Source organism: Rattus rattus, chromosome 9 (genome assembly GCF_011064425.1).
Source record: "Rattus rattus isolate New Zealand chromosome 9, Rrattus_CSIRO_v1, whole genome shotgun sequence".
Lineage (NCBI taxonomy): Eukaryota > Metazoa > Chordata > Mammalia > Rodentia > Muridae > Rattus > Rattus rattus.
The window spans coordinates 68,196,555-68,211,263 of NC_046162.1; the positions used below are offsets into that span (position 1 = coordinate 68,196,555).

General features: G+C 56.3%; 2 protein-coding genes across 2 annotated transcripts in view; both read right to left on the reverse strand.

Moving 5' to 3' along the window:
- The window catches only part of Myo15b (myosin XVB), a 35,794-nt gene extending 28,571 nt beyond the window's left edge, over positions 1–7,223 (reverse strand). Inside the window, exons 1-11 of the mRNA XM_032914201.1 lie at positions 5,191–7,223; positions 4,273–4,336; positions 3,944–4,053; positions 3,710–3,784; positions 3,351–3,498; positions 2,005–2,108; positions 1,828–1,891; positions 1,205–1,366; positions 419–532; positions 272–330; positions 66–198 (exon numbers count right to left, since the gene is read on the reverse strand). Coding sequence (XP_032770092.1) covers positions 66–198; positions 272–330; positions 419–532; positions 1,205–1,366; positions 1,828–1,891; positions 2,005–2,108; positions 3,351–3,498; positions 3,710–3,784; positions 3,944–4,053; positions 4,273–4,336; positions 5,191–7,223 — 3,066 coding nt within the window. The remainder of the gene's footprint in view (positions 1–65; positions 199–271; positions 331–418; positions 533–1,204; positions 1,367–1,827; positions 1,892–2,004; positions 2,109–3,350; positions 3,499–3,709; positions 3,785–3,943; positions 4,054–4,272; positions 4,337–5,190) is intronic.
- Positions 7,224–9,494: 2,271 nt separating this feature from the next.
- Llgl2 (LLGL scribble cell polarity complex component 2) overlaps positions 9,495–14,709 on the reverse strand; it is a 34,532-nt gene continuing 29,317 nt past the window's right edge. Inside the window, exons 15-26 of the mRNA XM_032912517.1 lie at positions 14,334–14,626; positions 14,099–14,232; positions 12,960–13,148; positions 12,248–12,364; positions 11,960–12,126; positions 11,278–11,542; positions 10,900–11,059; positions 10,650–10,678; positions 10,369–10,416; positions 10,146–10,191; positions 9,997–10,058; positions 9,495–9,782 (exon numbers count right to left, since the gene is read on the reverse strand). Coding sequence (XP_032768408.1) covers positions 9,775–9,782; positions 9,997–10,058; positions 10,146–10,191; positions 10,369–10,416; positions 10,650–10,678; positions 10,900–11,059; positions 11,278–11,542; positions 11,960–12,126; positions 12,248–12,364; positions 12,960–13,148; positions 14,099–14,232; positions 14,334–14,626 — 1,518 coding nt within the window. The 3' untranslated portion in view covers positions 9,495–9,774. The remainder of the gene's footprint in view (positions 9,783–9,996; positions 10,059–10,145; positions 10,192–10,368; positions 10,417–10,649; positions 10,679–10,899; positions 11,060–11,277; positions 11,543–11,959; positions 12,127–12,247; positions 12,365–12,959; positions 13,149–14,098; positions 14,233–14,333; positions 14,627–14,709) is intronic.

Below are 14,709 nucleotides of genomic sequence, written 5' to 3' on the forward strand. Positions count from 1 at the left end.
TCAGACAGGCAAGCAGCGTAGGGAGGAGCTGGAATGAGATGCCCTTCCCCTCCTCCAGGGGTGACCTCAAAGCCGAAGACGTCCACAACAGCAATGGTGGTCACACCGTCTGCCTCCCTCGGTGGGGACAGCCGCACATTGATCTGCTTCAGAAGCCAGGTGAAGAGCCTCACGTACAGGGTCTTGGCTAGGGCATCCCTGCAGGCACCATTAAGTGAGCCTTGCCCGCAGAGCGCCTCACCTGACTCCACTCTCCGATCCCCAAGTTTACCTGGCATCAATGGCACCTTCCACTGGCAGAGGTCTGGAGACAAGGCCGTAGGGTGTGTCCTGGAGGCCAGAGAAATGCTTCGCCCGGCCCATACTCACAGGTGCTCCAGGTTGCTCCTCCCACCTTCCCAGCACCCTTCAGACTCACCGTGACCCTCTTGGTGACTGCCCCCTCTAGGTGTTCTGGGTGCACCTGTAGCAGCCGGGCTGCCAGGTGGATTTCGGCCCAGCTGGACACAGCAGCCACCTCCTGGGACTCCCGCTGGACAGAGAAGGGACAGAAGGAGCTTTTGCTTGTGTGATGGCAATAGGCCTCAGACGGGGACAGGCAGGTTTTGCTTTGGGAAACAGAGGCAAGTGGATTTCTGTGAGTTCAAAACCAGCCTGGGCTGCACAGTAAAACTCCGTTTCAAAGTCAGTAAAGAAATAGAAGAACCAAGAGCATATGCAGTGCTCTGGGCTGCAGTGAGCCGGCCTCTGGGGCTGAAAGCCCGTAATGTGAGTCCTGACTGTCTTTTCTTAGTAGCTGAGCAGTTCTGACTGGTCCATTTCTCTCTCTGACCGTCTGCTGCTTATTGCTAGAGGGAAAACAATACCCCTTGGGGCACAGTGTTGTCATGAGAATTAAATTTTGTTATTTTTTTAAGTGTCACAGGATCTCCCCAGTACACCTCAGCCAGTAGCTTCTTGGTTAGCCCCAGGTGCTCTTCTTATGGGTTACAGACAAGTACAAAAGGTGGCACGAGGGGTGCGGGTGCAGAAGGGCCGGGGCTCACTGTCCTCATCTATATAATAGGGGTCCGCCATCTTCCAGAGGCAGCCCAGGTCTTTGTGACTCTCCACACACAGTGGCTTGGTGTCATCATTGTCCTGATGGTGCAAACCATCACGGCCCATCCTGTGTGCTCCGTGGTCCTGCCCACAAGGAGCCCACCTCTGAAGAAGAGAAGCAGATGTTGCCCAGATGCAGGATGGTGGCCAGCACAGCCCAGACTGCAGTCAGCTCCTCTGTGCACAACCCCAGCACCCGCAGGGCCTTTACCAGCTCCTTGAAGTCCTGGGCATCTTCCTTGCCCTGGAGCCTGCAGGCTCGGCCCTGCAGAGAACAGTAGGCTTTGGAGGGGCAATGCCTGGCATCCCACAGTGTCCTGAAAGCCATGGCTGAGTCTGGTGCCTGGCATCCCACAGTGTCCTGAAAGCCATGGCTGAGTCTGGGTGCCTGGCATCCCACAGTGTCCTGAAAGCCATGGCTGAGTCTGGTGCCTGGCATCCCACAGTGTCCTGAAAGCCATGGCTGAGTCTGGGTGCGCCATCTGTGAATGCCTCTCGCCCTACCTGGTTGAGGTAGTAGTAGGCCTCAGGTCCCTGCAGAGAGAGCTGCTCCCGTTCCGTGGGGTCCAACCCTGCCAGCAGCTCATAAAACACATGGAAGCTTCGCTCAGCCTGGGCCTTGGGTAGAGAAACTGGCTTGGCGGGGAGTAGGGTTTGAGGGCTGTGCCCCGTTCTCTTTCCCACCTTCAGAGCTGGGGAGGGGGTGGGCAGGAGGCTGGTCATTACCTGAAACACTACTCTGGAGGTCTCAAGCAGGTAGTGGGACATAGAGGCTCCTACAATTACCCCCCTGTGGGTAAAAGAGACAGGGCAGGCACTTCTGTGAAGGGGCAACCCAGGGGCCGAGGTAAAGAAGAGTAACCCGTCACAGGTGCCATCAGGCCCACCGGCCCCAGCACTCACTGCTGCAAGCAGAGGTGTGTCTCCTGGCCGAAGCGGCTGGCGTTGGCATTCAGGATGGTCTTGGCATGTCCAAAGCTGCTGAGCACGGGCAATATGTCCTCCAGCTGCATGAGGGTTTGGGAGACTGTGAATTCTTTTTTAAATATTTATTTATTTCATGTATGTGAGTCCACTCTCGCTGTCTTCAGACACACCAGAAGAGGGCATCAGATCCCATTACAGATGGTTGTGAGCCACCATGTGGTTGCTGGGAATTGAACTCAGAACCTCTGGAAGAGCAGTCAGTGCTCTTAACCGCTGAGCCATCTCTCCAGCCCCGAGACTCATGTTTTCCTAAGATGGCCTTGGCACCTGCCACCCACTGAGAGCTCTCTATCCCCCTGGCTGTACGAACCCTCATGGAGTCAGTCCCGTCAGAACCCCACTCCAACCCCAAATTAAAAGGGTCGAGGGTGAAGCTCAATTTGTAAAGTTGCTCACATTACGTTCAGGAGGCTCTGGGCTCAACACCACATAAAACTGAGCATGGTGGTGCAGAGCGTAATGCTAGCACTGGAGAGGCGGAGGCAGGCAGAGGGTCAGAAGTTCAAAGTCATTCTCAACTACATAGGAAGTTCTAGGCCATCCAGGGCTACATGAGATGTTGTTTTTAAAAAATAAAGTAAGATATTCAGACATGGCGGCACATGCCTTTAATCTGGAGGTAGAGGCAGGTGGATCTCTAAGTTCCAGACCAGCCTGGTCTACAGAACAAGTTCCAAGACAGCCAGGACTGCACAGAGAAACCCGGTCTTTAAAAACACGAAACCAGGAGCTGGAGAGATGTCTCCGTGGTTAAGAGCACAGACTGCTCTTCCAGAGGTCCTGAGTTCAAATCCCAGCAACCACATGGTGGCTCACAACCATCTGTAAAGAGATCTGATGCCCTCTTCTGGTGTGTCTGAGGACAGCTACAGTGTACTTACATATAATAAATAAATCTTTTTTTTAAAAAAAAAAACACGAAACCAAGGGCTATAAAAAAAAGGGGGGAGCTGGAGAGATGGCTCAGCAGATAAGAGCACTGACTGCTCTTCCAGAGGTCCTGAGTTCAAATCCCACAACTGCATGGTGACTCACAACCATCTGTAATGGGATCTGGTGCCCTCTTCTGGTACTTGTGTCTGAAGACAGCTACAGTGTACTCACATAGAATAAACAAATAAATCTTTAAAACGAAACAAACAAACAAAAAATGGAATAAAAAGGCCTAAACTCACTCCCCTGCATTAGGAAAACCATGGTGGCTGACCCATGAGAAGCCACGGGCTTGGGGAAATGGCCAGTTGCCTCCAGCCAGATCTCACCTGAGCCCCGCTGGCCTCTATCGGCTTCTGCTCTATGCTGCTTAGAAATTTCAAAATCTTCTTGGCAGACTCAGTCTTCCCTGAGCCACTGTGGCCCCTGCAGGAGGGAGGGGCTAAGGGATGGGAGGAAGCACACAGGACTGGCCCACTGAGCCCAGGCAGTGGGGATATACCGCATGCAAGTGATTCCTACAATGTAGAGGATAGACCTGCTTCATGGAGACTAACCAGAAAGAAGTGCTATACAGTAACACTAGGGCCTCAGGACAAACCTGAGGATGTCTTCTGCCCAGTGGGGCACAGGACCAATAGTTAGGGTATCCCTGTGGGCTCAGGCGAGCAAGTTAGCCGGGACTCACCCCAGGAGGATGCAGGAGTCCTGTCCAGAGCTCTGAGACAGGTTATAGGCTGCTACCCCGATGGCAAAGATGTGTCTGGGAGAGGGAGAGGACAGCAGAGGTGTGAGAAGGTGACAGAGATGGTTGTCTGGGGACTCCTAGGAATGAGCGATGTGCCCACAGGCCCTGGCACTCATTCACTAAGACAAATATTTAGGGGGTTCAGCCCAGGATCAAAGGGACAAAGTCACATACGGTGTGGTGTTTGGGGCTTTCCTGGGATGGTAGCTGGCCGAGACTTCTGATGAGAAGAGAGGCAGGGGCTGGTGGGGGTTCAGAGCAAGCAGGAGGGGTCCCCCAAAAGTCTGGTAAAGAAAGCAGAGGCTCATGAGATGGAGATGGGGGAATATAAATGGGATGTTCTGATGCACCCCAAACCGGCCTCTCATGCATGTCTTGTAGGGACCCAGGTAGAGCTGGCTTTGCACCCTAAGGATTAAGAGAGGCCTCAGGGGTGCCAGGGAGTTGCCTGCCCACAGGGGAAAGGGAATATAGCCCACACCCTTCCCTGTGCTCCCCCTTACATAGATGCGGCCCAGGTGGAACCTCTTCTTGAGGCATAGCAGCACAGAGCTGTCACACACCAGCCTGTAGGGACATCAGGGCAGAGGGTGAAGTTGCTGGGAAGTCCTGGGGAAGCTTTGCCACACCCAGCAGGGCTCACCAGTCATCCCCTGTCCCCTGGGAGGCTGAGACAAGTGTACCACATGTTCAACTCCTGCCTGGTGGTATATAGGTTGCCTGGGCAACCTGGTGAGATTCTTTGACAACTTAAAAGGTAAAACCAGGCTTGGGGCAGGGAGGAAAGATGCACTCCCTGTGACAACCAGTATGAGCCCCAGAGACCTCAGGGTGGCAGGTCAGCTTCTGCAAGTGTCCTCTGACCTCTGCATGAGTGTCTTGGGGCTCGAGGCTTCTCTCTCTCTCTTTCTCTCTCTCTCTCTCTCTCTCTCTCTCTCTCTCTCACACACACACACACACACACACACACAGAGAGAGAGAGAGAGAGAGAGAGAGAGAGAGAGAGAGAGAGAGAGAGAGAGAGAGAGAGAGAGAGGTCCTGGCTGTAGTTGCAGCACATGCCTTTAATCCCAGCACTTGGGAGGCAGAGGGAGATTGGAAGCCAGCTTGGTCTACAGGGCGAGTTCCTGGACAGCCAGGGATACACAGAGAAACCCTATCTCATAAATAAGTAAACAAACAAACAAACAAACAAACAAGGGCTGGGGTTATATAGACCAAGACTAACATGCAGGAGAGTCTAGGTTCAATTGATAGTAAGGGCAGGGCTGGAAATTTGGAAGGGACCTTGCACCCCAAATCTGTCTTTCTCTGAGACAAAAATCCTCTGTTGATTCAGTAAGGGTTCATACGGTCTGAGGGCCGGATGAATTATGAGAAACTATGAACCAGGGCAGCAGATTTGGCATTGTGTCCCTCACCGCAGCCTGGCGAGGTCCTCAATGTCTTCCAGGCCCTCTGGGAGACTCCTGATCTGAGTTCCCAGAAAGGGTGGCATCTCCAGGTCTCTCTGGAGGCTCAACTCCAGGTCCCTTTCCAGCGCTGCCTCAGCGTCATCTTCTGGCTCCCACCGCTCCCTTGGTGACCTGCAGGGGCTATTCTGCCGCAGGCGAGTCTCCAGGGTGAGCTGAGGCAGCAGAGTATCAGCGTCCAGCTCAGGGTCTTCGCAGGGATTAGAATCCTGTGCCCAGTGCAGCCCAGTCTTAGATTCCAAGGTCTCTGGCTCTGCTTCGCTACGGTTCTCGTCCGGTGAGGTCCCACAGGGGGCAGACGGGAAAAAGCAGGGAGCCTGACAGGACCTGACCACTCCTTCTCCATTAGCCTCTTGTTCCTCCCTATCCTCGGCAGCCCCAGCAGGAGACGAAACGCGGCCTTCTCCAGTGGGGGCGTCCGTGGATGCTCCTGAACTGCTGCTGCCCGACTCCTTCCCCACATTATGGATCCGGGGGAAGACCACGGCGAATTTGGGATCTGGAGCTGGATCCTCGATGGCTGAAGCATCTTCAGAGACTGAGCTACTCACAGCCTGTGGAGGGCTCGGACCACCGCCAGGGGGAGCCCGCGGCGTTCCCCGGAGCCCCACCAGGCGACAGGCCAGGCGTAGCGCCAGCCAGCGCCTGGGCCGGGACGCCCCGCCCCGCGCCTCGAGCGCCCTCTCGCGGCCGCGCGACTCGCGCTCCCGCGGGCTCGCGCTGCGCGCCTCGGCTCGACGTCGCTCCACCCGCAGTCGCAGCCAGCGCAGAAAGCCCAGGGCCCGCGCCACGCGCTGCAGCCGCGCCTTGAGACCCACGGGGACGCCACTGGTGAGCTGAGGAGACCCGAGGGCTGGGGGCCTCGGGCGCAGCCTGCGGAGCACTACGAGCGCGGCCAGCGGCGTCCGGTCCTGGGGTCCTGGGTCCCCTGCACCCACTCGCTTTCTGGCTCCCGCGTCACTCTCGCCCACAACGACCTGCACCTTCCTCGCCACCTCTCCGACGTGGAGGCGCTGAGCCCCCGGAGCCTCCTCCACCGTCTCAGGTTCAGGGCCCGGCTGTGCCCCGACGTCACTGGTGTCTACGGTCGCGCTAGAGTCCCGAGGACTCTGAGAGCCCCTGGGGACGCTGGAGGCTGCAGCTTCCCTGCCCAGGTCTGTCTCCTGGGACTCAGGGATCTTTTGTGGGAGACATCTGTGCCCAGCAGACCCGGGGCTCGAGTCTGTATCTGTCCGGGAATCGTCACTCGCTCTCTGAGACCCTGTCCCGGACGACCCTTCCCTGCTCTGGAAGTCCAAGGTGTGTCCTTCGCTGCCTGGATGGTTGCTGCCAGGGCATTTGCCCTGCACCAGAGTTAACCTGGGTCCTATGGTTGGGGCGCCTTCTGAGCTGGTATCGGAAGGCTCCATCTTGGGTGGCTGCTCCGGGGCTCCACCGCCCTGGCTGCTGCTGTCCTGGGCTTCGCGGGCTTCACTGTCCAAGCACGAGCTGCCACCATCTCCGCTCGACGCGTCCCCATCCCTGCCAGGCGTCTTTCCATGGCCTCGACGAGTCGAAGGTCCCCGATCCTTTCCTCTCTTGCGGCGGCCGCGCTTGACTGTCCTCTCTTCTTCCCCAGGGATTCTCTGTTCCTCCCGGTGCTCCCCACAACTGTTCTCGGACTCGCGGCTCTCCGTGGGTCCGTGTCCCAGACGCTGCGAGCTGCTCTGCCTCTCCTGGGTCTCCTGAGATGTCCCAATTTCTGCACTTCTGCAGCGGTGGTTCCCCTCTTCGGTGGGCTTTCTGCGGCCTCCGGCGGTCTCTTTGCCTGCGGGGGCCTCAGACTCCGTAGCGGGCTTGGTCTTGCGGGCTTTGCCGCAGTCAGGCCTGCGGTCTCTGCTTGGGGCGCAGTCGGCGCTGGCGGACCCGGACTCCCGCTCGGCTGAGGCTGGTCTCCCAGGTCGAGCACGGCGCTGGTGCGTTTTGCCCTTGCTTCCGCCCATCCCGATGTCCTGATCCTTTTGCTCTCTAGTCTGACTGCCCACGGGTGCCCTGAAGTCTCAGTTGCTAGACGTTTTCTGCTCTCGCAGGGTTATGGGCTCAATCCGTCCCGGTCCTGGAGTCTCCCCTCCTGGGCAGCAGCGTAAATAATGCAGGAGGCAGCGGGTCCTGACCCCTGTGGCCAACAATGGAGGGAACCAGAGGAAAGAGGAGACGCTGGGGCTGCGGACAAAGGCCGTGGACAGGGCAAGGACGCCAGGACTCCTTGCCAGACAGGTCAGCCTGGCACTAGGCCAGACTGAGGAGGCCAGGCTCTACTTCATCCTCACTACAGGTCTACCAAGAGGGGCGGAACAAAGCCATTTTACGTGAGGGCTTCTCCAGGAGACAGGGATTGTCTGTGCCCAGCCGGGGCCAGGGACACTTGGGCATTCTTTTCTACTGTGAAATATAACTTACTAAAAAGCAGATACGTATACTCCTTGAACTGGGGTAAAGCCTGGGCGTCCCTTTGGAGTCATGGACGGAAAGTAGACTCAAGGAGGGTAGGAATCAAATCCCAGTCCCCTAGAGGAGCAGCCAGTGTTCTCCAGCGCTACTCTGCCGGCTCTCCAGCCCCCAGAGCAACTAACCATTAGTAGCAGGAGACCTTCGTGGACCTTCTTCCCCCAGGCTGAGGAGGGCCCTGTGGATTCCAGGCAGGTCCTCTGTTAACAGAACTACATACCTAGCCCTCCCCACTGCTTTTCTCAATTAGCAATCATCACATCTTTGATATACCTCATTGGCTACGGTACTGCCGAGATTAGCACACAATGCTGTTTCATTCAATGGTTTCCTAGGAGCTATGTATGTATGTATATGTATGTATTTCAATACAGGGTTTGTGTAGTCTTGGCTGTCCTGAAACTCTCTCTGTAGACCAGGCTAGCCTCGAACTCAGAGATCCGTCTACCTCTGCCTCCCAAGTGCTGGAATGAAAGGCCTCCCCTCCACTCACTGCCTGGCCCTGAGGTTTGTGACGCACGCACGCAAAGCTTCTCTCCTCTGTCTTTTCAGTTGTACAGTGTCGTGATGAATTCATCCACTGTAATCTAACCAGTTGTTATTGATAGATTTTTGTTTGCTTTAAGACAGGGTTTCACTGTGCAGTTCTGGCTGTCCTGGAACTCACTGTATAGACCAGTTTAGACCAGACTGTCTGCCTGTCCCTGCCTCCTGAGTGCTGGGATCAAAGGCATCCACCCCCACCACCTGGTTACTGGTAGATTTTTAGTTGTATTTGTGCGTATGCGTGTACACTCATACCTCAGTCCTTGAGTGTGATCAGAGGGTAGACAGCTTGCAGGGGTCAGTTCTCTCCTTCCACCCTGTGTGGCCTGGGGATTGAACCCAAGCTGTCAGGCTTGGTGGCAAGTGCCACTGGACTAACTTGTAGGCCCTTTGGTGGATATTATTTATTTACTTTTTGTTTTAATTTTTATTTTTTGAGACAGGGTCTCTTTACGTAGCCATGGCTGTCCTGGAACCTACGATGTAGACCAGGCTAGCCTGGACTGCCTCCCAAGTGAGTGCTGGGACTAAAAGCCTGTGTTAGTTCTGATGGATTCCTTTCCTTTCCTTTCCTTTCCTTTCCTTTCCTTTCCTTTCCTTTCCTTCCTTCTTTCCTTTCTTTCTAAAACTGAAGTTTCTGGGCTATGGTGGCGGCACATGCCCATAGTCCCAGCACTCAGAGGCAGAGGCAGGTGGATCTCCGAGTTCCAGAAGGCTGGTCTGCAGAGTGAGTTCTAGGACAGCCAGAGCTAACCTGGAGTGGGGGCGGGGGGCGGGGGCACAAGATCCTCACCCAAGTAACCAGTTATTCCTGCTGCCAACTATGCCTTAATTGCAGTGGCCTGGGGGGAGAGGGGTCCCCACCAGAGTGCGTATCCATTTCTACAGAGGAGTCCTCATCCCTTCTTGGTAAAGACTTTTCATGGATGGCCTGCTGAGGGGAGGTAACCCCTCACCTGTGTTCTATTAGGAAGTTCAATAAACCCATTCGTTCCCCCAGGATGAACTCTGACAGATCACGCCTCAGTTTGTTACTGGGACCTTAGGAGGAGGGATAGATACTGTTTATCCACCCATAGTCCTGGAAAGTTAGCAACACTTGGTGATTCAAAGAGTTCTCTGAATCAATCTCTCTCTCTCTCTCTCTCTCTCTCTCTCTCTCTCTCTCTCTCTCTCTGAAGCTGGAGATGGACCGGAACCAGTGAAGACAAAACAAAGTGTTCATTAAAAACTCAGTTTTACTCAGAGGCGGTTAAAATTTATAATTTAAAACCCAGCCCACTACAAAAGGGGGTGGAAATAAAAACTGTGCAACATTGATAAAAGGATCAAGACAGACAGGGCCCAGGAGGGGCGGGCGGTCCAGGTGGGAGCTCCCCTCTCCTAAAGCCTGGAGCAGCAACAGGAAGGCGACCAGGGCACGGGCAGCCCCTGGCCGGGCTCGGGCTGGAAAGGCCCTCAGTAGTGTGTATTCATTCCACAGCCTGGATGATGTCCCATTCACTCTGCTATGGAAGGACACAGGGAGACAGTAGGTTAGGATCATCCCGGGCAGCGATTGTGCCTTAGTTAGCCATCCAATGCCACTGGTGCTCTCCGGGGCTCAGATGGCCCTGGAGGCCGGTTGGGCCCTGGAGGATGGCAGTTAGGGATCTTCTTTTAGGGATCGTCTTCCCATCCCTCCCTGGCAGCAGGCCCTCCGCTCCTCTGCAGTAGCCCTACCTTCGCCATTGCTCAGCCTGCAACCCACAGCCACACGGTGAGAGCGCCAATTGCCACAGCTTCTGAGGTGGCAAAAGATAGGGAGTCACCATCCATGGGTGGCCTCATCCTCCCTGTCCCCACATTTTCCCAGTGCTGCAGTGACTTACCCCTGGTCCCCCTCTAGCGTGCTCTGGACTTCCTTTAGGACCCCTGCTGGGTAGGAGAGACCCAGTGAGGCCACTTTCTCTTCTCCCAGTGGGGTCCCATAGAGGCTTATCCCTAACCTACAAAAGCATCCCTGGCTTCCTCTGGCTTCCCAAACTCTGCTCTGTACCCCAAGACACACTCCCCCCCCCCATGTGAGCTGCACCAACCCCCATACGGACTCACAGGCGTCACTGAGCAGTGCGTGCTCCATCACTGGGCCAGGCTTCGTCTCTGGAAGGCAGGGTGGTCAGGTGGGCCTGTCCTGGGCCCCCTGCCCAGCCCGCTCATTACAGGGGTTAAGGGAGTGTGTGCTGGAAGCCAGAGCCCCAGATGCAGGAAATCCTTCACTCCTGCCCCTAGCCTATCTTCCCTCCCATTCACCCTCGGCCCCTCTCCTCTCTTAGCCCAGGCTAACGAGCTGTGTCCCGGGTGTGCTCCACATGGCAGCCTAAGAGCAGTCTTACCAGCTCCATCACTCTGGCTCCGTGAGTTCCTGTGGAGGAGCAGATAACAAGGGTTAGGGACCATGAGGTTCTGAAAATCTGGGTTCTATGAGGAATTGGTGAGGCCAACCTGTTTGACTAGGTCTGAGCGAACAGGGGTGGAGGTCTGGACTGGCAGCTGGCATGGGAAGGAGGGCATGCATCTTGGCCAGTTAGCAGATGCCTCAGAAGGAGCAAAGTTGTGGAAAGGCATCTGGGCCTTCGTCCTCACCTGACTTGGCCGGAGGTCCTTTTGGGGCCTGTGCTATTGCCATTACTGGGCCGGTTGTGGTTCCTGGCTTTGGCTGAATCCACCAAACACCGGGGCTCAACCAGCCACTTGGTGGAGAGAGAAAAGCGCTCGAACTCCGAAGGTGATATCAGGTAGAAGCCTGAGGAGAGGCAGGAGAGCCCTGAGTAAAGCCAGATGAGGCTCTCCTGGGCCCCGTGGCTGGGACAGGGCCTCCCTCCCAGGGAGATGGGGATGGAGACGGACTCGCCAGGCAGAGCTCCACATCTGAGTTCTCTTGCCTCTGCATCCCTGGCAGTGTCCAAGAGAGCCTTTCGCCCTACCCCAACCTCACCGAGGCCCCGGTCCGTGCCCACACACCTTGGCCGTACTTGGTGAAGACGCAAGAGGCTATGCCACTGACGTCCTCCCGGCGGATGCAGCTGTACCGCACCTGGGGCTTGAGCAGGGGCACTGAGACCACCTGGATGTCACCCAAGTTGGTGAGCACTGCCAGGTGGTGCTCCCCATAGTCCTCCGCCCTGCAGCTGCCGAAGTGGGCAACCCCGACTCGTCGCACCCGCGAGCCTTCCAGGGCTGTCAGCTTCAGCTTCAGCTTGGCGCTCACCTTGGGCAGCGTGAACACCTGGGCACACGTGGCAGCTGGGCGTGAGTGGCACCATAACCACTAGTGGGTTCTCCCACCCATGACTACCACTGGGACCTCGTCCTCTAGCGGACGCTTCGTGCTAAGCAGCAAGCGCATCTGGGTCTTTGTGTCCCCCCCAGCCCTGAGGTGCAGCTCTTGGGTCAGGAGGATGCAAGGCCACTGTCATCCAGGGTGGGCATTCTGTACCTCCCACAGACTCAGGTCCTGCCTCGGTGTTCCCACCTCTGACCTTTGGGTCTAACTAAGGCTGACACATACGAGAACCCTTCCTTATTCCCTGTGACCCTGTGGCCCTTGCTCCAACTCCACCCCAGCCACCACTATTTGTGTCCACTCAGGGTCTGAACTCTACCAATGTCTTAGGGACATCCAGGGGACCCTGTCACGTGGCACCTTGAATTGCTCCTCTGACACCACAAGCAGCTGGTGGCTTCCTTGCATGTCTGGGCTCTTGGACAGGTCATGGGCTACTTCCAGGGGCTCGGGAAGGGGTACGTTGTGTCCGTCAAGCACCAGGATGCCCACCACAGGTGCACGATGCATCAGCTGGATCTCCTTGGCTACAGAGGAGGCAGGGGGAAGAAGCAGGTTGGGGATGGGGCTATGAAGGGTGGCTTGGTGACACCACACTCCCCAACCCAAGTAGATCGGGCCCTCTTGTGTTTTCCATCCACCACTCACCCTGCTCTGCCCGGACAGGCTCATCCGTTCTTCTTTCTGCAGGAGGCACGCGCAGGGAGAAGGCATAGACGGTGCCTCCATTGGTGCCAGCCCACAGCGAGGGACAGTGGCGGGAACCTGCCGAAACAGTAGAGGTTTGGGAATCCGACCCCTGTCCCTGGGAGTTGAGTGGAGGTGGTAACCTGGGCTTCCACCCAGCCTTGTTACAGAAACTCTGAGGTCAAATTGGTAAGTTTCTTTAAGCTTCAGTTCCCTCCTCTAAAATGGATGTGCCGTGGGCCTCACCGGCCTCCTGGGAAAGAGCTCCTACACTCTCACAAGGCTCCCCACGAGGGTCCCACACTCAGGTGATCCTGAACCTAGGACATCTCTGCCATTGCAGGGACACAACAGGCACCATTCACAGCCAAAAGGGAAGAACCAAGAAGGTATTGAATTCCTCGTGCTGTCTGGGTGGCACCATGAAGCTGAGGGCCAGAAAGGTTAGGCAATGTTTCTAAGACCATACTTCTAGCGAGCAGAGGAACAAGACTGTCAAACCAGGCAGCCTGGCAGGCAAGCCCAGGAGACGGGAAAAATCAGGTGCTGGCCTGATTTCTGTCTTTACAAGGGAATGAGCACCCCTCTGAGGAGAACCCATCTACCCGTGGCCTCATGCCATGTCTCCCACCAGGGATGTGTTCTACACCCCAACTGTAGGCTGGCCACTCACTGTCCCTCAGGTAGGTGTCAGCAAAATAGAGGGTCCGAACAAAGCCGGTGAAGGAGTCCTCTGCCGAGCGGGCCTCGATCTTGCGCTGCACAGGTGCCAGCTCCATGTTCTGCAGCCCTGTCCGTTCCGCCTTGGTGTTCACGGCCTGAGCCTGCGCCTGCAGGAAGTTGGGCTGGGCCTGAGGGTGGGCTCTCGCCTCTGCTCCTCAGAACATTAACTCGATCAATGCTAATCCTTCTGGGGCAGGGCTGGCCATAACCATGCCAATCTGACTGGACCCAAGAGGACTTTGTCCAAGTAAGAGGTTCCCTGAGGAGAACTTGCTTGACTTCCCAGCATTTCATGAAGGAAAGGGACAGAAAAATAATAAGACAATTGTCTTGGCTAATTTTATGTCAACTTGACACAGGTGAGAGTCATCTGAGAGGAGGGAACCCAGCTGAGAAAAAGCCTCCATAAGATTGATCTGTGGGCAAGCCCCTAGAGAATTGTCTTAATTAGTGATTCATATAGGAGGGCCCAGCCCACTGTAGGTGGCGCCATCCCCTAGGCAGGTGATCCTGGATTGTATAAGAAAGCAGGCTGAGCAAGCTACCAGGAGCAGAACAGTAAACAGCACCCCCTCCATGGCCTCTGCATGAGCTCCTGCCCTGTTTGGGTTCCTGTCTTGACCTCCTTTGATTATGTGGAAGTGGGAGTCAAACGAACCCTCTCCTCCCCAAGTTGCTTTGGCCATGCTGCTCATCACAGCAACCCTGACTCAGACACCAGATTTTCTCCAATTCCGAGGGAATTTTTTGTATTTATTTATTTGTGTGGTAGGGGGCAGCGCAAACCAAATAAACCCTCTGGCCCTCACTTGCTTTTGGTCACCGTGTTTCATCTCTGCAGCAGTGACCCCGACTAAGACAGCACCTGCACATTTGCCTGGGACCTGCCTCTAACACGTCACAGGTATGGCTTTCTGGATGCAGGAAGTTGAGCCACCAAGGCAGCGTGGCATATGTAAGGCCACTTGGTAAGTGGGTGGTGAACCTACTTATCTGGATTCGGATCCTGAACTTACAGCCAAGGAGGGAGAGCTGTATGCTGCAGATGGCTGCTCTGAGCCTGGGGCCTCACCTCACCCGTGGGGCCACCAGGCCGCCGTTTATGACTGGACGCCCTGCTGCGGCGCATCCGACGGAATGACTGACGTAGGGACTTCTTGAGGGACTTTACGCGGGACAGTGGGCCCTCCAAGGCCAGCTGGTCACTGGGGTGAAGTGTGCACCTTGAGGAGGTAGGAAGTCGTGTCAGGTCACCCGCGCGACAGCACCCCGAGGAGGAGGTCCTCACCTGATCCCAGTCCCAAGCCCCGGATGCGGTGCTCACTTGACAAAGACCTGCCGCCGCTGCTGGTGATCGAAGAGGCCGAAACCGTGGCTGGTGCCAAAGGCCACAAGCCGCCACTCAGAGTGCAGAGCCAGGGAGGTGACCACAGCTGGGGGCTGGCACTGCACCAGTACAAAGGGCTGAAAGCCCGCCTCAAAGCGCACGGGCCCGGGGCGGGCGGCGAGGCGCTCGTGGCCCTTCCAGCGGTAGCCCTCCTGGTCCTGCAGCAGGTCAGCCTCCACCTGCTCCACGGCGTGCTCTGCCGCCTCATCGTTCAGCTCCAGCACCAGCACCTGAGGTGGGGGTGGCAGAGAGCTCAGCAGAGGCTACAGGACACAGCCCAGCAGGGACTCAGGAGCCTCGCTAACGCCCAAGG